The sequence below is a fragment of the Oncorhynchus clarkii genome, chromosome 30, assembly GCF_045791955.1.
Source record: "Oncorhynchus clarkii lewisi isolate Uvic-CL-2024 chromosome 30, UVic_Ocla_1.0, whole genome shotgun sequence".
In the NCBI taxonomy this organism is placed as follows: domain Eukaryota; kingdom Metazoa; phylum Chordata; class Actinopteri; order Salmoniformes; family Salmonidae; genus Oncorhynchus; species Oncorhynchus clarkii.
The window spans coordinates 24,246,648-24,266,883 of NC_092176.1; the positions used below are offsets into that span (position 1 = coordinate 24,246,648).

At 43.8% G+C, this 20,236-nt stretch overlaps 2 protein-coding genes across 2 annotated transcripts in view; both read right to left on the reverse strand.

Annotated features, from left to right (window-relative positions):
* Positions 1-169: 169 nt before the first annotated feature.
* On the reverse strand, positions 170-7,825 carry LOC139390164 (putative aminopeptidase W07G4.4). Its single transcript, XM_071137383.1, has 16 exons — positions 7,724-7,825; positions 6,091-6,132; positions 5,923-6,013; positions 5,663-5,811; positions 5,452-5,560; positions 5,065-5,192; positions 4,834-4,933; positions 4,451-4,526; positions 4,006-4,091; positions 3,787-3,891; positions 3,588-3,663; positions 3,273-3,391; positions 2,867-2,950; positions 2,701-2,758; positions 841-1,022; positions 170-737 (listed from the first exon to the last, which is right to left on the reverse strand). Exons 1-16 carry the CDS (start codon positions 7,732-7,734, stop codon positions 603-605), a joined length of 1,551 nt encoding a protein of 516 aa, XP_070993484.1. The 5' UTR covers positions 7,735-7,825; the 3' UTR covers positions 170-602.
* An 8,021-nt stretch (positions 7,826-15,846) lies between these two features.
* Positions 15,847-20,236, reverse strand: part of LOC139389910 (glycerol-3-phosphate acyltransferase 2, mitochondrial) — a 41,414-nt gene continuing 37,024 nt past the window's right edge. The window contains exons 12-23 of the mRNA XM_071136943.1: positions 20,062-20,144; positions 19,443-19,561; positions 19,012-19,082; positions 18,573-18,736; positions 18,391-18,494; positions 18,095-18,279; positions 16,908-16,985; positions 16,698-16,805; positions 16,508-16,628; positions 16,360-16,428; positions 16,140-16,195; positions 15,847-16,050 (exon numbers count right to left, since the gene is read on the reverse strand). Of these exons, the coding sequence (XP_070993044.1) occupies positions 15,934-16,050; positions 16,140-16,195; positions 16,360-16,428; positions 16,508-16,628; positions 16,698-16,805; positions 16,908-16,985; positions 18,095-18,279; positions 18,391-18,494; positions 18,573-18,736; positions 19,012-19,082; positions 19,443-19,561; positions 20,062-20,144 (1,275 nt within the window). The 3' untranslated portion in view covers positions 15,847-15,933. The remainder of the gene's footprint in view (positions 16,051-16,139; positions 16,196-16,359; positions 16,429-16,507; positions 16,629-16,697; positions 16,806-16,907; positions 16,986-18,094; positions 18,280-18,390; positions 18,495-18,572; positions 18,737-19,011; positions 19,083-19,442; positions 19,562-20,061; positions 20,145-20,236) is intronic.

The window sequence follows — 20,236 nt, forward strand, 5'->3', positions numbered from 1 at the left end:
ATATTCAGCATACAATTGGTTAAAAATGGATTTCCCCAAATAGACAACTATATATATATATATATATATAGTTGTCTATGATTGGTGGCCTACCTCTAACCTATATACCTGCCATTCCACAATTCCTGGCCCTACAGATGTTAACATTGGTTATTGAAATAAGTAAACATTGAAAATTGATTATTTTATTGAAGCACACAACCATTTGACTTGCCACTCATCTCAAGTTTCACGTGTATAAAATGGATGGATGAACAGAGCATGTAATTTCTCCCCTGAGAGTATTCAATACAGTGACTCATGTTAGACATGGGGGTAAAACATTTGGGACACATAAGGTTGGATGGATATATTTTAGCATGATCTTAGAAACAGAATCTATCGAACAACAACCTGAGCTCTTGGAATGTTTGAAATTAACTGCCGATATCACACCATTGATGGATGTCTGTGTTCTTATTCTTTGTGTAATATATCAAATTATACTGGCACTACCATATTAGGACGGTTATATGTGATATAACTCAGGACAGAGTAGGGTACATTCTACACATTCTTATATCACAAGGTTGCTAAGCACTGGGCAGGGTGTAGTTGGGTTGCTAGGCGCTGGGCAGGATGTAGTTGGTAGCCATGGCAAGGACTGGCGCTCCGGTGGGTACACCGGGGAAGGGGCCGCTGGAGCCAGCGATGTCGATGTGAGAGTATGGCAGAGGACTGCCAGAGTCCACACCATACTAATGGAGGGAAACAAACAAACGAACACAGATTATGTTCGATCCAGAGCTGTGAAAAGAGCTGGAGCATTGTGTGTCTGTGTGGTGTGGGATGTGTGTGTACCTTGTCCAGCCCAGAGGCCATGATGAGGAAGGCAGCGGGGGTCTGATGTCCGCGGGGAGTAGCAGAGGATGGCAGGTTGTTGCTCTGCAGAATCTCCTCGTACTCAGACTTCCCCTTATGGAAGTCATAGTCCTCACGCCTGATACTGGACACCTCAAACAGATCACCCAGCACCTCTCCCGCTACACAGAGAGAGAAAGAAATAGGACTAACAGGTTAAACCATGTCCAACCCAGAAAACCCACATTCAGACCTGTAAAACCCTGGTTTGAATGAATAGTATCCTGTATGTACAGTGGGGCAAAAAAGTATTTAGTCAGCCACCAATTGTGCAAGTTCTCCCACTTAAAAAGATGAGGCCTGTAATTTTCATCATAGGTACACTTCAACTATGACAGACAAAATGTGAGAAAAAAATCCTGAAAATCACATTGTAGGATTTTTTATGAATTTATTTGCAAATTATGGTGGAAAATAAGTATTTGGTCACCTACAAACAAGCAAGATTTCTGGCTCTCACAGACCAGTAACAACTTCTTTAAGAGGCTCCTCTGTCCTCCACTCGTTACCTGTATTAATGGAACCTGTTTGAACTTGTTATCAGTATAAAAGACACCTGTCCACAACCTCAAACAGTCACACTCCAAACTCCACTATGGCCAAGACCAAAGAGCTGTCAAAGGACACCAGAAACAAAATTGTAGACCTGCACCAGGCTGGGAAGACTGAATCTGCAATAGGTAAGCAGCTTGGTTTGAAGAAATCAACTGTGGGAGCAATTATTAGGAAATGGAAGACATACAAGACCACTGATAATCTCCCTCGATCTGGGGCTCCACACAAGATCTCACCCCGTGGGGTTAAAATGATCACAAGAACGATGAGCAAAAATTCCAGAACCACACGGGGGGACCTAGTGAATGACCTGCAGAGAGCTGGGACCAAAGTAACAAAGCCTACCATCAGTAGGCCCCCTGCTTAAGCCAGTACATGTCCAGGCCCGTCTGAAGTTTGCTAGAGAGCATTTGGATGATCCAGAAGAAGATTGGGAGAATGTCATATGGTTAGATGAAACGAAAATATAACTTTTTGGTAAAAACTCAACTCGTCGTGTTTGGAGGACAAAGAATGCTGAGTTGCACCCAAAGAACACCATACCTACTGTGAAGCATGGGGGTGGAAACATCATGCTTTGGGGCTGTTTTTCTGCAAAGGGACCAGGACGACTGAGCCGTGTAAAGGAAAGAATGAATGGGGCCATGTATCGTGAGATTTTGAGTGAAAACCTCCTTCCATCAGCAAGGGCATTGAAGATGAAACGTGGCTGGGTCTTTCAGCATGACAATGATCCCAAACACACCGCCCGGGCAACGAAGGAGTGGCTTCGTAAGAAGCATTTCAAGGTCCTGGAGTGGCCTAGCCAGTCTCCAGATCTCAACACCATAGAAAATCTTTGGAGGGAGTTTAAAGTCCGTGTTGCCCAGCAACAGCCCCAAAACATCACTGCTCTAGAGGAGATCTGCATGGAGGAATGGGCCAAAATACCAGCAACAAAAAACCTTGTGAAGACTTACAGAAAACATTTGACCTCTGTCATTGCCAACAAAGTATTGAGATAAAATTTTGTTATTGACCAAATACTTATTTTCCACCATAATTTGCAAATAAATTCATTAAAAAAAATCCTACAATGTGATTTTCTGGATTTTGTTCTCATTTTGTCTGTCATAGTTGAAGTGCACCTATGATGAAAATTACAGGCCTCTCTCACCTTTTTAAGTGGGAGAACTTGCACAATTAGTGGCTGACTAAATACTTTTTTGCCCCACTGTATATGTATGCATGTGCGGAGCATCTCACCTTTCTGCCACTGCCGGGCATTGCCAGAGCGTTGGGCAGCTCCGTTGTCCATGATGATCTAAAAGGGGACAAAGTTTAATCAAACAAAATTGTCACCATGGCCTGTGTGTTGTATTGTACTGTGTGTGTATGGTAGAGTACTGTGTGTATATGGTCCCGTCCTCACAGAGTAGTTTGGTCCCATGGCTCTGATGGCGTGTCCTGTCAGAGTGGCGATGGTAAACAGCTGAGGAGACACCTCACATACCGCCTGGAAAGAGAGGAGATAGAGGGTATTATTACACTTGATGAAACACCCTGCCAAGAAATGAAACTTTAAACCTAATTTTACATTGTCATCAACAGCTATCCCCTAGAATGTCGCATGCAAACATATCCAGTGACACCTGTTTTGGGACTTAAACAGATATACGCACACATTAAAGGTCTTGCCCCTGGACCTGGAAGGCGTATAAAGTCACTGACTGACAGTCAGTCAGTTTTTGACAGGAAGAGGTGAGATTAAGGTGACAGAATGGGTTGGACAGGAGAAACAGAGGGAGAGAAGAGGAAATAGAGTTGTGTATTCTCACTTTCTCCTTCATTTCACAGAGCAAGTCGACCATCACCATGCGTCCCTCAGCGTCCGTGTTCCCCACACGAACTCTGCGACCCGCACGGGACACCACCAACTCATCAGCTACGTAGCAGTCTGAAAGAAGAGAACCACAACACACAACCCTTAAACCCTCATTCAGTCAGAGAGACAACACACAGAGAGAGATAGGAGAGAGGGAAGACGCCAACTGTACACTCATTAGGTGAAAGTATAGAAATAGAATAATAAAAATAAATGTTCATATAAGATTCTATTTGTGAAACCCCTACCCCTATGTCATCACACTGACCTGAGCCCACGCTGTTCCTGACCATCGCCATGGCACCGACCACCTTCAGATGCTTGGGCTTGAGTTTGGCCAGGACCTGACAGGACAGAACAGAGCTACATGTTAGCAGGAGTAGCAGACTATTTGAGGGACTATGAAACATCTCTAACTACCATCCTCTAGTGATAACTAAATAGTGTCAAAGTGCTAGTTGTTGAACCTGGAAGAACCCAGCCACGGCAGCAGCACCACACTTGTCCCTGTGCATGCCAGCCATGAAGCCACCAGCCTTGATGTCAGCTCCACCGGTGTCATAGGTGATGCCCTGAGAGAAACACACACAAACATGTTACATCCAAAAACATGTTCATGACATGAGAACACCCCACCCCCTTTATCGCCACCATCATCTTCCCCTCTTCCACACTCTCCCTCTCACCTTGCCGACCAGCATCAGTGTGTGTTGGACTGGTCCTTCTCCACAGTACTGCAGCTTGATCACTCTGGCCTGGTGACGAGGCACAGCTATAAGAGACAAACACACGGATGAAAAACAGACACACCAGACCTAGGTTCAAATACATGTGAATTTGAGTATCTGGTATTTAAAATACCATTCTCTGTGTATTTGAGTATTTTCAAATAAACAGCCCAAAACAAGTACTTTTATTTGAGTATTTGAATGGTTATTTGTAAAAAAAAAAAACCCAGATAGAATATCAAAAATTGAGAGCATTTTCAAATACTATTTTTAAATACATGGGACTGTATTTGAGTATTTTCAAATATTCAACTACTATTCAAATAAGAGATCTGAATACTTACTGTGAATGTATGTAAAAGTAATTGAGATATTTGAACTCAGGTCTGACACACACACTTACCATTGGCACAGCGGTTGACAGCAGCGAGGCAAGGGTACTCCTTCTCCAGCACCTTCAGATCACTCACCACATCTACCTGAGAAAGAAAGGGTGGTTCAGCTTCATCACATTAACATATTAGTGAAATACATGAGACAAGTAGAGTTTAGATATGCTGGCACTACTAAAGGCTGGTAAAGAATGGAGAGCTCATCTGGGTAAAGTCATATTCCCAAAAAGACTGCAACAAACCTTTGACAAAGACAGATTGAGGTCGAAACAGATCAGCTTTTTTAACTAATAAAAAAAGCACCTGAATCACAAAATCACTTTGTTGTTGCTGTCTTTTTGGGAGATAGAAATCACCTTTTCCTTTTTGGATGTATGAGAAAATCATCTCTCACCTGCACTGGGCTGTCCTTAAAGAGGGCCTGGATGTACTCAGCTACACGAGGAGCAGCCATCCTCTCAGGATCGGACCCTCCTATGTCGCGGCAAGCCAGCCTGGAGAAAGAGTGAGAGAGAGATGGGGTAGTCAGTGGAAAAAAATATTGATTTTTCAGATCTAATACATTTAAAAACCTCTCCCCATAAGAGGGATCACTAAGTTGTGAAAATGTGTGTGTGAGACCCACCGTCCACTCTCCAGAGCAGAGGCCAAATCCACTAACTCCTTCCCCTGGGCCTCCTGGTCCACCCACAGCCCCAGAACACACACCTTATACTGGCTAGGCTTCACAGACGCCTCCCTCACTTCCAGAGGCTGAGAGAGAGAAGGAGATGGAAAAAGAGAGAGAGGGAGAAAAAGAGAGAATAAATGTCAGCACCATATTTGGTGCAAGAGAATTGATTTTCTAGAGCTCCATATGTGTGCAAAGTTTATTTGAATAAGGGTCTAGGGCTTTATGGGCACAGGAGTGCCTGACAAAGTCCTTCGGGTCGAAACGTTGCACAATAAACAACTATGGGAGCATTAATCAGTGTACTGGTATCTATTCAGTTTTTCATAGGATAGTTCTCACCATGTAGAGGGCGTGCAGGGCACCTAGGGCAGCCACCAGGGTGCTCCTGTCATAGCTGCTATGGCGAGGACAGACCAAAAGGGGGCGCTGCATGCCTGCTTTCATGGCCCTGAAGAAATACCCATACAGTATATGGTAATGAATGTGAGAGCGCCACACACACACACACACACACACCTCGATACCATTTGTGTGTGTGGTGTTGACTGACCTCTTGATGCCATTAACAGCTGCGTCACTGAAGCGTCTGACATCATCGTAGTCCCGGTTAACAGGCCCGGTGGACGCAAATACCAAGCGGTTACCAGGCAACCCCGGAACCTTCAACACCACCACCTCATCTCCCAGACCACAGTCCACCTAGAAGAGAAAGGGAGAAAGGAGAGAGACGAAGGAGGAAAAATGAGAGGGGAGAAGAAAAAAAGTAGGGCTATATTCATATATCTATCTATATGCTGTTGTGTGACTCACAGAGCTGTAGTCCAGCAGAGGTGCTTTCAGACATTGCAGCTCCTTGGGCAGCGTGTCATAACTCTGCGTCACCAAGACTATTCCATCATAACTGGAGAGAACACACACAGTTAGATCTCACACACACACACATACACACACACACACACACACTCACTTAATACTCACTTCTGGCTCTTACAGTCAGTGGTCCACTCGATGGGCTGGACACTATAGACAGTGGTGGAAAAAGTACCCAATTGTCATACTTGAGTAAAAGTAAAGATACCTTAATAGAAAAATGACTCAAGTAATACTAATTGAGTAAAAGTATTTAGTTTTAAATATACTTAAGTATCAAATGTAAAAATGTAATTTGTAAAATATACTAAAGTACCAAAAGTAAAAATAAAAATAATTTCACATTCCTTATATTAAGCAAACCAGAGGGCACAATGTTTTTGTTTTATTATTTTAGGGATAGCCAGGGGACACTCCAAAACTCAGACATTTACAAACAAAGCATGTGAGTCCACCAGACCAGAGACAGTAGGGATGACCTGAGATGTTCTCTTGATTAAGTCTGAACTGTCCTGCTAAGCATTCAAAATGTAGCTAGTACTTTTGCGTGTCAGGGAAAATGTATGGAGTAAAATTACATTATTTTCATTAGGAATGTAGTGGAGTAAAAGTGGTCAAAAATATAAAGATGCCCCCCAAAAACTACTTAATTAAGTAGTACTTTAAAGTATTTTTACCTTAGTACTTTACACTTCTGACTATAGAGAGAAACATTAATTACAGCTCAATATTACTGGTCTTGAAGGTCCAACTCACAAACCTGGTCCCAGATTTGTATGTGACCTTGTCAACCCAATTGCTGTCAATGTCAAGCCAAACATTGTTAAGCATGATAATGAATGACAAGGAGTTGGAAATCATTATAGTACACACTGGATCTCTGGTTACCAACTCAGAATAATACAGTGAGCTGTTTTGACTGCAGAGAAAGGTGAGATAATGTATTGCTTTGCTTTCCTGTCTGGTATTCTCTGCTGCAGGGTTAGCGATTTCACTGAGACTGTGTCAAAGCCTGTCTTGCAGAGGAAACCTTTGGCCTCTAGATAACCTGCAAGACTCGTATACACTCGGCCTGTTAAGAGTCCCTGGTTATCTCTAAAGGCACACATAGTCAAGGGGACATCGCTTTTACCTGCCCAATTCATCCACAACGCACAAGGAACAGAGAGACCTTTGAGATCCACTTTATGTTGAGTTGCAGACCATATGAGTCCGACTCAGTATTTACGTATCTCGCCATAGAACGAACAATGCCTTCAGATTGAAATGGAAGGGGTGTTCTAAAGACCAGTGTTACCGTTCTCGCACCCTCCCTTTCCTGTAATGTGGAGATTCATGCCTTTGTCACAAGAATAACATGTCATGTGGGGAGACTATTATATCTCCAAAAAACAAGGAACACGATCGAGGAACAGAAAGTGAAAATGGCAGATTATATTTTTTGCCATAGGCCAAGACAAACTGGGCTGTAATAAAAAGCTAGTTCGCAGCTACTTGAATGCAAAATTGCAACTATCTTGCTAATCAGCCTGTCTGTAAAAAAAATAGACAGTCCTTGCGAATTGATCAAGTGGATTTAAATATGCATGCAATCTTGTCGAACAAAGCCACGGCTCAAGAAGTTAGTTCGCTCATTCATACCAGATAACAATTGATCCTGCACACATGTATTTCACAAAGTACATTTTCTGACCGAATCTTTGCACGGAAAACAGCTAAATATATGAATCGGTAGGCTTACCGGGCACACATTGCTGTCCTTCCGACGTCTAGAGGGAAAGAGACAGCAAGCTGACAGAACTAAGCCTCCCTCTGGTTGATCACCTGATTTATCAACGTTCTTTAAATGTAATCATGGGAATTGTAGTTTATACATAGCAATTACTTCTCGTCTCGGTCGCGGAAATGTATGCAGATTATCCATAGAAATTGTTCAGATAATCAATTGTAAGTGTTACTTATGATGCACATGCTAGAGAGCATTGACCTTTCATCTCACATACTGTGAGCACTGAGTGACAGTATCCAGTAAACTAAACTACAAACACTGACCAGGAAGTGCACTTCTGTGCATATCTGTTCTGTAGACAAACTAGCAAGGCGAGTTTATTGATCTTCGGTCCAAAGTGCAATAATGAGACGATTTACAAGACGTTTGACCTGATTTATATGATATCGGTAAAAACCAGCTACTTTTCATTGACTAGATTGTATTAGCAAATTTTGGTTGTGCAAGGTAGAGTATATGTTGCTGGCTGCGTAATGTATACACCAGTTCCACAGGATAGGGACAAGGGGTTAATTTGGGATTGGGCACAAGCGTTACAAGTGTTGTCTGTTGTGGTCCTCAGTGCTTGACTTCAGCAAGAACTCACCAGAGTTGACTACTGGCACCTAAAATGTTCTACTGCTTGAGCTCCTGTTCCTCTAATAGAATAGGAACTCATAAGTATTGTGAAGCTCCTGCACCATAATGAAGTGTTCCTGTATGTGTGTGTGTTTCAGAGAGGTGACGTGGTTGAGTGTCAGATAGACCAGCTGGGGGGTAATAGCAACAATGTTGTCTAACCTATGACTCCTGAAGCAGCCAGCCCATTGGTCAGCTCTTTTTTTAATCAACCAATCATTATGATTGATAGATTCAGCTCTCTTTTGGACCGAAGTGGCATTATTCTACTGTACTGTAAATCAGGTCACAAATCCAAGCAATGTTTTGTGTGTAAATTCTGTCAATCTAACTCATGTTGCATATATTTTGTGGAATTCTTGTAGATTCGACTAGATTACTTATCAATTCAAGCTCTGTGTGTGTTCGGTGATCATTCTTATACAAAACATCTGTTGTCATACTAAAATACCACTCACATGGCTAAATACATGACGAGTCTTTACAGAAGTCAAGTGTGCTATAACAATGTTTCCATCCCAAATGGCACCCTATTATCTACATGACCACAGACCAAAAGTAGTGCACTATATAGGGAATAGGATGCCATTTGTGATGCAAAGTGTCATGAAGAATATATTTTTACCTAGACAATTAGATTAAGCAGGACTACCATTAATAATTATGATAAATATTCATGTGGGTCATTATGACTCATATCACTGTTATATTTCCTTGACAATAGATATACTCAGTGGTCAGTTTATTTAGGTACACCAAGCTATACTGAACAAAATAAAACACAAAATGCAACAACTTCAAAGATTTTACTGAGTTAAATGAACTTGAAGGAAATCAGTCAATTGAAATACATTCATTAGGCCCTAATCTATGGATTTCATATGACTGGGAATACAGACAGGCAACTGTTGGTCACAGATACCTTAAAAAAAAGGTAGGGGTATGGAACTGAAAACCAGTCAGTATCGGGCGTGACCACCATTTGCCTCATGCAGCGCAACACAACTCCTTCGCATAGAGTTGATCAGGCTGTTGATTGTGGCCTGTGGAATGTTGTCCCACTCTTTAATGGCTGTCTGAAGTTGCTGGATATTGGCAGGAACTGGAACACGCTGTTGTACAAGTCGATCCAGAGCATCCCGAACAGGCTCAATGGGTGACATGTCTGGTGAGTATGCAGGCCATGGAAGAACTGGGACATTTTCTGCTTCCAGGAATTGTGTACAGGTCCTTGTGACGTGGGGCCGTGCATTATCATGTTGTCACAGTATCTCTATGCAATCAAAAATTGCCATCGATAAAATGTTTGTTGTCCGCAGCTTATGCCTGCCCATACCATAACCTCACCGCCACCCTTCTGTTCACAACGTTGACATCAGCATACCGCTTGCCCACACATGAACCCTCCAGGACACCTACAACACCCGATGTCACAGGAAGGCCCAAAAGATCAAGGACAACAACCATCCGAGCCACTGCCTGTTCACCCCGCTATCATCCAGAAGGCGAGATCAGTACAGGTATGTCAAAGCTGGGACCGAGAGACTGAAAAACAGCTTTTTTCTCAAGGCCATCAGACTGTTAAATAGCCATCACTAGCACAGAGGCTGCTGCCCTATATAAACTCAGCAAAAAAAGAAAATGTCCCTTTTTCAGGACCCTGTCTTTCAAAGAAAATTAGTAAAAATCCAAATAACTTAACAGATCTTCATTGTAAAGGGTTTATACACAGTTTCCCATGCTTGTTCAATGAACCATAAACAATTAATGAACATGCACCTGTGGAACAGTCGTTAAGACACTAACAGCTTGCAGATAATTACCTACTAAGGTCACAGTTCTGGAAACTTAAGACACTAAAGAGGCCTTTCTACTGACTCTGAAAAACACCAAAAGAAAGATGCCCAGAGTCCCTGCTCATCTGCGTAAACGTGCCTTAGGAATGCTGCAAAGAGGCATGAGGACTGCAGATGTGGCCAGGGCAATAAATTGCAATGTCTGTACTGTGAGACGCCTAAGACAGCGCTACAGGGAGACAGGACGGACAGCTGATTGTCCTCGCAGTGGCAGACCACGTGTAACATCTGCACAGGATCGGTACATCCGTAATACACACCTGCGGGACAGGTACAGGATGGCAACAACAACTGCCCGAGTTGCACAATCCCTCCATCAGTGCTCAGACTGTCCGCAATAGGCTGAGGGAGGCTGGACTGAGGGCTTGTAGGCAGGTCCTCACCAGACATCACCGGCAACAACGTCACCTATGGGCACAAACTCACCGTCGCTGGACCAGACAGGACTGGCAAAAAGTGCTCTTTATTGACGAGTCACGGTTTTGTCTCACCAGGGGTGATAGTCAGATTCGCGTTTATCGTCGAAGGAATGAGCGTTACACCGAGGCCTGTACTCTGGAGCGGGATCGATTTGGAGGTGGAGGATCCGTCATGGTCTGGGGCGGTGTGTCACAGCATCAGACTGAGCTTGTTGTCATTGCAGGAAATCTCAACGCTGTGCGTTACAGGGAAGATATCCTTCTCCCTCATGTGGTACCCTTCCTGCAGGCTCATCCTGACATGACCCTCCAACATATCAATGTCACCAGCCATACTGCTTGTTCTGTGCGTGATTTCCTGCAAGACAGGAATGCCAGTGTTCTGCCATTCGCCAGCGAAGAGCACGGATGTCAATCCCATTGAGCACATCTGGGACCTGTTGGATCGGAGGGTGAGGGCAAGGGCCTTGGTGGAAGAGTGGGGTGGAACTGGCAAATCTGGTGCAGTCCATGAGGAGGAGATGCACTGCAGTACTTAATGCAGCTGGTGGCCACACCAGATACTGACTGTTACTTTTGATTTTGACCGCCCTTTGTTCAGGGTCACATTATTCAATTTATGTTAGTCACATGTCTGTGGAACTTGTTCAGTTTATATCTCAGTTGTTGAATCTTGTTATGTTCATACAACTATTTACACATGTTAAGTTTGCTGAAAATAAACGCAGTGAGGACGTTTCTTTTTTTGCTGAGTTTACAGACTTGGAATCACTGGCCACTTTAATAAATGGAACACCAGTGACTTTATTAATGTTGACATATTTTGCATTACCCATCTCATATGTATATACTGTATTCTATCCTATTCCACTGTATCTTAGTTTATGCCGCTCTGACATTGCTCGCCCAAATATTTATATATTCTTAATTCCATTCCTTGACTTTAGATGTGTGTATTGTTGTGAAATTGTTAGATATTACTGCACTGTAAGAGCTAGAAACACAAGCATTTTTTCGCTACACCCGTTTATAACATCTGCTAAACACGTGTATGACAAATACAATTTGATTTGACATGCTGTCTGTCATCTGCCCGGCACAGTCAAAACCGGGATTCATTCGTGAAGAGCACACTTCTCCAGCGTGTCAGTGGCAATTAAAGGTGAGCATTTGCCTACTAAAGTCAGTTATGACGCCAAACTGCAGTCATGTCAAGACCCTAGTGAGGACGACAAGTACACAGATGAGCTTACCTGAGAAGGGTTGACAGTTTGTGCAGAAATTCTTTGGTTGCGCAAACCCCCAGTTTTATCAGCTGTTCGGGTGACTGGTCTCAGATGATACTGCAGGTGAAGAAGCCAGAAGTGGAGGCCCTCGGCTGGCGTGGTAATACGTGGTCTGAGGTTGTGAGGCCTGTTGGACATACTGTCAAATTCTCCAAAACAACGTTAGAGGTGGCTTATGGTATAGAAATGCACATTTAATTTTCTAGAAACAGCACTGGTGGACATTCCTGCAGTTAGCATGCCCCCACAAAACTTGAGACATCTGTGGCATTGTGTTGTGTGACTGCACATTTTAGTGGCCTTTTATTGTCCCCAGCACAAGGTGCCCCTGTGTAATGATAATGCTGTTCATTCAGCTTCTTGACATGCCGCACCTATCAGGTGGATGGATAATCTTGGCAAAGGAGAAATGCTCACTAACAGGGAGGGAAACGAATTTGTGCACAAAACTTGAGATACGCTTTTTGTGCTTATGGATCATTTCTGGGATTTTTTATTTCAACTCATGAAACATGGGACCAACACTTTCTATATGTCGCGTTTTATTTATGATCAGTGCAGTACCGGGTTGAACCCCCCTTTGCCTCCAGAACAGACAGAATTCTTCAAGGCATGGATTCTACTTTATATAGCAAGCCACAGTCACATGATTCACTGTCTGTAGGTGTGAACCATTTTCATGAATGGGGTGGTGTACCTAATAAAACAGACAACTGAGTGTATGAGGTTAGATGTGGGCACAGATAAGATTCCAGTGTGTGCAGGAATAGCAGCTGCTTACCATGAGGCAGTGTGGCAGCTGGAAAGGTATTGCTCTGAGTCAGCTGTTGTGGGCAGCTCAACTTCTCTGTATGGAGATGGTGGCTTTGGTCTCCATGATTCAATCAGACATATGTATGACCTTGGAAATATTAAATATCTGGGTCCACTGCAGCTCAATGCTTTACGGTAGATACATATTCTGTATTGGAAACATTATACCTGGTTAGTCTCACCATCAGACAGTGGCCTCTCCTGTGGCACTTACACAAACACAAGTGTTTACTGTGTCAAACACACCTCAGAGATACCCACTTAATCTAAATGCAAAGTGCGAGACCGAAAGAGAGAGCTGAAGGCTATTGATTATTCAAGGGCAATAGAGGTAAAATGCACAGCCAGCCTGTCACATCTCTGATTACAAATGCTGCCATTTGTTCAGACCAACACAAGGTGGTAGTAGTGTGTCATAAGACATTCAGACAACGGTATCTTATCTCTGCCATCTCTTGAAATAGTCTGCATGCTATATTGTTGCCTTACAAGACAACTGATTTGACTTATTTCCATCTGTTCAAATGTTTCTTGCACATGTTGTCTTCTACAGTATTTAAGGGTGAATTATTTGACCTCAACTCATCTTCCCATGTTTTTGCTGTCCAGCCACTCTTCTCCCAGGTTAAGTATTGATTGCTCTCTCTTTGTTATTCAGTGATGATAGAAATACACTGCCTACAACCAACATAAAGTACACTGCCTAGAATAGGCATGCTAGAAATATAATATATATATTTATTTATTATCAGTCAAACTTTTGAACACACTCATTCAAGGGTTTTTCTTTATTTTTACTATTGTCTACATTGTAGAATAATAGTGAAGACATCAAAACTCTGAAATAACATATGGAATCATGTAGTAATTATGTAGTAAAATTGTAATCTATTTTAGATTCTTCAAATAGCCACCCTTTGCCTTGATGATTGCCAAGAGTGAACAAAGCTTTCGCTTAACCAACTTCACCCGGATCAGTCTTGAAGGAGTTCCCACACATGCTGAGCACTTGTTAGCTGCTTTTTCTTCACTCTGCGGTCCAACTCATCCCAAACCATCTCAATTGTGTTGAGGTTGGGTGATTGTGGAGGCCAGGTCATCTGATGCAGAACTCAATCACTCTCCTTCTTGGTCAAATAGCCCTTACACAACCTGGAGGTGTGTTGGGTCATTGTCCTGTTGAAAAACAAATGATGGTCCCACTATGTCCAAACCAGATGGGATGGCATGTCGCTGCAGAATGCGTGCAGTGTGCCTTGAATTCGAAATAAATCACTGACAGTGTTACCAGCAAAGCACCCCCACACCACCTCCTCCATGCTTCACGATGAGAACCACACATGCGGAGATAATCCATTCACATACTCTGAGTCTCACAAAGACACGGCGGTTGGAACCAAAAATCACAAATTTGGACTCATCAGACCAAAGAACAGATGTCCACCAATCTAATGTCCATTGGTCGTGTTTCTTTGCCCAATTAAGTCTCTTCTTCTTATTGGTGTCCTTTTTAGAAGTGGTTTCTTTGCAGCAATTCGACCATGAAGGCCTGATTCATGCAGTCTCATCTGAACAGTTGATGTGTCTGTTACTTGAACGCTGTGAAGCATTTATTTGGGCTGCAATCTGAGGTGCAGTTAACTCTAATGAACTTATCCTCTGCAGCAGAGATAACTGTGGGTCTTCCTTTCCTGTGACGGTCCTCATGAGAGCCAGTTTCATCATAGTGCTTGATGGTTTTTGCGACTGCACTTGAAGAAACTTTCAAAGTTCTTGATATTTTCTGTACTGACTGACCTTCATGTCTTAAAGTAATGATGGACTGTTGTTTCTCTTCGCTTATTTGAGCTGTTCTTGCCATAATATGGACTTGGTCTTTTACCAAATAGGACTCTTCTGTATACCACCCCTACCTTGTCACAACACAACTGACTGGCTCAAATGCATTAAGGAAAGCAATTCCACAAATTAAGGCACACCTGTTAAATTAAATGCATTCCAGGTGACTACCTCATGAAGCTGGTTGAGAATGCCAAGAGTGTGCAAAGCTGTCATCAAGGCAAAGGGTGGCTACTTTTAAGAATCTATAAAATATATTTTGATTTGTTTAACACTTTTTTGGTTACTACATGATTCCATGTGTTATTTCATAGTTGATGTCTTCAGTATTATTCTACAATGTAGAAAATAGTAAAAATAAAGAAAAACCCTTGAATGAGTAGGTGTGTCCTAACTTTTGATTGGTACTGTATATGTTCTTAATTTTCATTGGACATAAAAAACATTAACATTTTGGGAAATCTGTTCTAAAGTATTTCCATGCATAACAGTGATCATATACAAATGTAAGCAAGGTTTGAAATTATTTAGTTTAATTTATTATCTGTTTGCTAGTTCAGGGTTGGAGTAAAAACCTATACGATGGTAGCTCTCCAGAAATAGGGTTGGAGAGCCCTGGCCTAGAACAGTTATAGATATACACTGCCAAGAACAGGAATGATAGAAATATACTGCCTAGACTTAGACTCAAGAGTTCTAAACTGACCTCTAGTCCATAAACCATTGTTAATTATGTGAACACTTGGCAAACAATAAACTGAATGGCTGCCCACACATTCGTTTTATAGGGATTGTTCTCAATCATTATGGCCCTTATCACTTCTAATTGAGTGTGATGCTTCAGGTTTGTGAGATCAGAGAAATGATGGATTCAGAAAATAAAAACATTTCTAGGTTTAATAACATCAACGTAACAAAGAGCATCATATGAAAATAAATCTTGCTTAGACACTTTCCACTGAGCTATTCAGCATCATTAACACTAGAAACACACATCTTCTCTCAATTTCTCTGGTGTGTCCAAAAATGTGAACTGTTCCAAGCCAAGTTATCACTATACATCTTTGGCCAAAGGCAACATCTAAACTGAAACAAGACCCAATGTTCCGATCCATTATAGACTCATGCAAAGTCTTTTACTAAACTGAAACACGCATTGAGATTAAACAAAAAAATAGCCTGATGAGAACAGTAAAATGTAAACTTAATTCCAACGACTTGATCATGTAAACACATGAAAGTCAATAAGAGCAGGCTAAACATTATAGAGCTTCACTATATAGATTTTACTCTCATTCACTGCTTGGTCATTCTCTTGTGGTGTGTGTGTGTTAGTCATAGAGGAACTGGGATACAAAGCTGTGGAGTTTCTGTCTGTTGTCTGTCTGTTGGAAGAGTGGACTGACTCCCAGGAACACACATCCTCTCTGCTGATCCTCAACCAGCACCTGACACACAAACACTATTTAGATACACGTGCAAGGACCAGTGAGTCACTGATAAAATGTTAATCATATACAGAGTGACTGCTTCTCACCCCCAGGTCTGTCAGGGTCCTGACTGTCACACGTGCCACCTCCTCTGAGCAGCTCTCTGTGACACACACACAACAAACCAGTGTTTGTGAAAGGTGAGTCATGTGCGTAACCTTCAGACAAAAAAGCTGGTTATTAAAGAGGAGATTTTCATTAGGCAAATGTTTGAAGTATGAGTATTAAGCATTCTGTGTGTATGTCATTGTGTAATTCCAGTCTCACCATAGTGTCCCCTATCCCTCTGGGCGGTGTCACACAGGTGGGAGTGTATCTGGCCCAAACAGACAGCCTCTGCAGGGTGAGACACACACAGCTACTCAGAGGAGTTCCACGCACACACACACACACACACACACACACACACACACACCTGGTAGCGGAGTGTCTAGGAGGTCTAACCCCTTTGTAGCCCAGCACAGGGCCCTCAGGTAGCCAGCCATCAGACTGCACAGGAAGAAAAGCAGTTCTGGACACTGGCTGGGCTGGCTCAACTACAAAGAGAATGAGAGAGATAGATTTTAGTCACTGAGTTGTGTTGATTAGTAGTTCTGTGTGTGTACCTTGAAGGAGCGTGCCTCTCCTTCTTCACAGTCAGAATGGTCATCTGAAGCACTCCAGGTCAGAGCACCCTTCCTCCAGAAATCACAGATCGGCGTGTCGCTAGGAACCTACACACACACACGATATAAATGACATAAGCCCAATCACTGGGTTGAAATGATGAAAGTGTGTTGTGAGAGATGTACGTTTGTGTGTGATGCACTTTTAACCTCTTCCATCACAAGGATGCCACAGCGCACCAGTGTGTCCACTGCATCCAGAGCAAAGCCATGAGATGACTGACATGGCTATAGAGAAAGAAAGACAGAAAAATGGGGCAAGTCAGAGCATTATCTGTGCATATTTCGTTGCTACTGGTGGACAGACAGGCAGTTATCAGTCAATGTGGAAACACAGATGGGTAGGGGGGGTGAGGAAACAGATGGGTAGGGGGGGTGAGGAAACAGATGGGTAGGGGGGGTTGAGGAAACACAGATGGGTAGGGGGGGTTTGAGGAAACAGAGGGAGGGGTAGGGGGGTGAGGAAACACAGATAGGCGGGGGGGGGTTGAGGAAAAACAGATGGGTGGGGGGAGTGAGGAAAAACTGACGGGTAGGGGGAGTGAGGAAAAACTGACGGGTAGGGGGAGTGAGGAAAAACTGACGGGTAGGGGGAGTGAGGAAAAACTGATGGGTATGGGGAGTGAGGAAAAACAGATGGGTAGGGGGAGTGAGGAAAAACTGATGGGTAGGGGGAGTGAGGAAAAACAGATGGGTAGGGAGAGTGAGGAAACAGATGGGAGGGGTGGGGGGTGAGGAAACAGATGTGTAGGGGGGGTGAGGAAACAGATGGGAGGGCTGGGGGGTGAGGAAACAGATGGGAGGGGTGGGGGGTGAGGAAACAGATGTGTAGGGGGGGTGAGAAAACAGATGTGTAGGGGGGTGAGGAAACAGATGGGTGGGGGGGTGAGGAAACATATGTGTAGGGGGGTGAGGAAACAGATGGGTGGGGGGTGAGGAAACAGATGGGTGGGGGGTGAGGAAACAGATGGGTGGGGGGTGAGAAAACAGTGTGAGTCAGATAGAAATAAAAACTGATGCAATCAGACAAAGGAGGGAGCGGGAAGGAGAGAAGGAGGGCGCAAGAGAGAGAAAGGCCTAGTATTTATGTCTTTGATTAAAAGCCTTTGAGGACAGAGAGTTCGAGCACACACTCCATACACAATCTCTCGCACTCTCTGAGCTAGATGAATGGCTGTGCTGCACCATTAAACATTCATTGAATAAGACACACACACACCCAGCCAGTCCATTGTGTGTCTAGTATAGTATTTCCAGGCACAGTAGGTATGTGTGTGTGAATGTGTACTATTCACAGGTATTGTTCACAGGGGGGCATTGTGGGTGTACGTACTCACAGGTATATACCCCGGGGGCAGTAAGTGTGTGAGTTGCAGGGCTCTCTCAGTCAGTTCATCCTGACACAGTGCCACGTCAAACTCCATCTCCCCTCTGACCTCGTCACCTTTAATCTCGTCACCCCTGATCCTGCTGCTGCCCCCGCAGCCTGCCACCTCACACAGCATGGCCGACACCGCACACGCTGCACACACACACACACACACAGTCAATTGTAGGAAAAACAAAAGAGTCATAAATAATACAACTAATCAATGAAGACTGTGAATGTGGTAATGAATTTGCACAGACGTACCTCCGACGGCCTCATGGATGAAGGTGTGTGTGAGTATCTGGGAATGGCGGGAAAGAGAGAGAGTGGCGGAGAGAGAGGGGTGGGGAGCGATGAGGGGATCAGACCTAGAAGGGAGGGAGAGAAATGGTTGGTATTCCCTCTGTCACACACACACACACACACACACCTACATACCTACCTACCTGTCTTTGGGATGGGCAGCGAGGGTGAGGTGAGGGGTGAGTAGGGTGAGGGAGTGGTAGACCACCCCAACCAGACTCCCCCCAAAGCCCACATCTCTGTTCCTGAACAATATCTCCTCCAGCAGCCAGGCCACGTCACGACACAACACAGACAGACATACACCCTGGATGGAGGGTGGGGGTGGAGAGAGAGAAAATGAGGTGAGCAGACGACCCAATGACCAATAAAATGAAAGAACAGGGCTTTGCCCCTTTGAGAGTAGAAAGTCAGCATCAGCGACTCTAATAACGTCTATACACAGAAACAATAAGCAGCAAAGCACAAAAACACGGGCTCCAGTACTTAACCCCCCCAGACTGAGTTTATGGTCATAGATGGTGTGTGTTCCCTGTGATATCACCACAGGGCTGGCAGGAGAATAGTTCTCACACACACTACCTTGCGGTGTTTGTGCAGTAGAAGACAGGAGACCAGGCTAGTGGACATCACAGCCATGCAGGACATAGTGGCTAAAAAGAGGAAAAACACCAGGTATATTACATGTTAATAGACTGGAACTGGCATTATGACATGTCAAAGAGATGGAGACAGAGGGTGTGAGAGAGAGAGGGGGGTTGGACAGTGATGTAGTGTCAAAGATATTATGGAAACTCCAGACTAGTACAGTATAGCTGATCTGGTCCTTTCTGATGTACAAGGGGGAAATCAAGAAGAGTCTAGGGGTTAGGACTAGGGGTTGATTTAGGACGGCAATAGATTCACAGTAGATGAAGGGCGGGTGGGGGTGTGTGTGCGCGCTTATGTATGCATCTCTGTGTGTGTGTGTGTGTGTGTGTGTGTGTGTGTGTGTGTGTGTGTGTGTATCTCACAGTAGGTGAGGTGCAGGGTGAGGGCAATGCTGAGGTCTCTCTCCGATTGGCAGAGCTCAGGCAAATAACGAGGGGGCAGGATCCATGACATCGTCCTCTGGCCAAATATCGCATCAGACCTGGAGGAAGGGCAAGGGCGCGCACAAACATATCAGCCTGAAGACCTTTCACTAAATCAGCTCCTTCAAAACAGGAAATGATCTCAATTAGCGATGCCAGATAGACAACAGGAAGCATAAAACCTAGAGAGTAGAGACTGCAGGGTGTTTGAGCATCAGTTAGGCACTTTGAATGAGTGTGTTTTTGTGAGTCAGATCAAAAGTGTGTGTATATCCCACCAGGTTCCCAGCTTGGTTTGGCCAGCTCTCCTGTTCACTGCTGTGTGTTTACTATTTGAGCTGTGAACAATAGAGACTTTAAACAGACCTAATAAACCAAGTAAAGCCAGACAGATTGACTCAACAACCTCTTTCTCCATCCATCTTCAGTCCCCACTGCTAATACCCCCTTTCAACTCTCTCCTTTTCCCATCGTCCTCTCTCCTCCTCTGAGTTTCATAAGAAGTGAGGACTGAACAGCAAATATTGAGATAAGATGTTACGCAAGCGCAGGCACACACCTGTTGTGTAGAATGGTAGGGAGCAGGAGATCTTGTAGAGGGCGCCCTCCATCCACACGACACTTCCCTGTGTCACACATCTCCTACGCACGCACACACACACACATCAAACAAACACATGAGGCGCGACACAAAAGTCAGAAATAATGCTATAATTTATACCTTACCTTTGAAG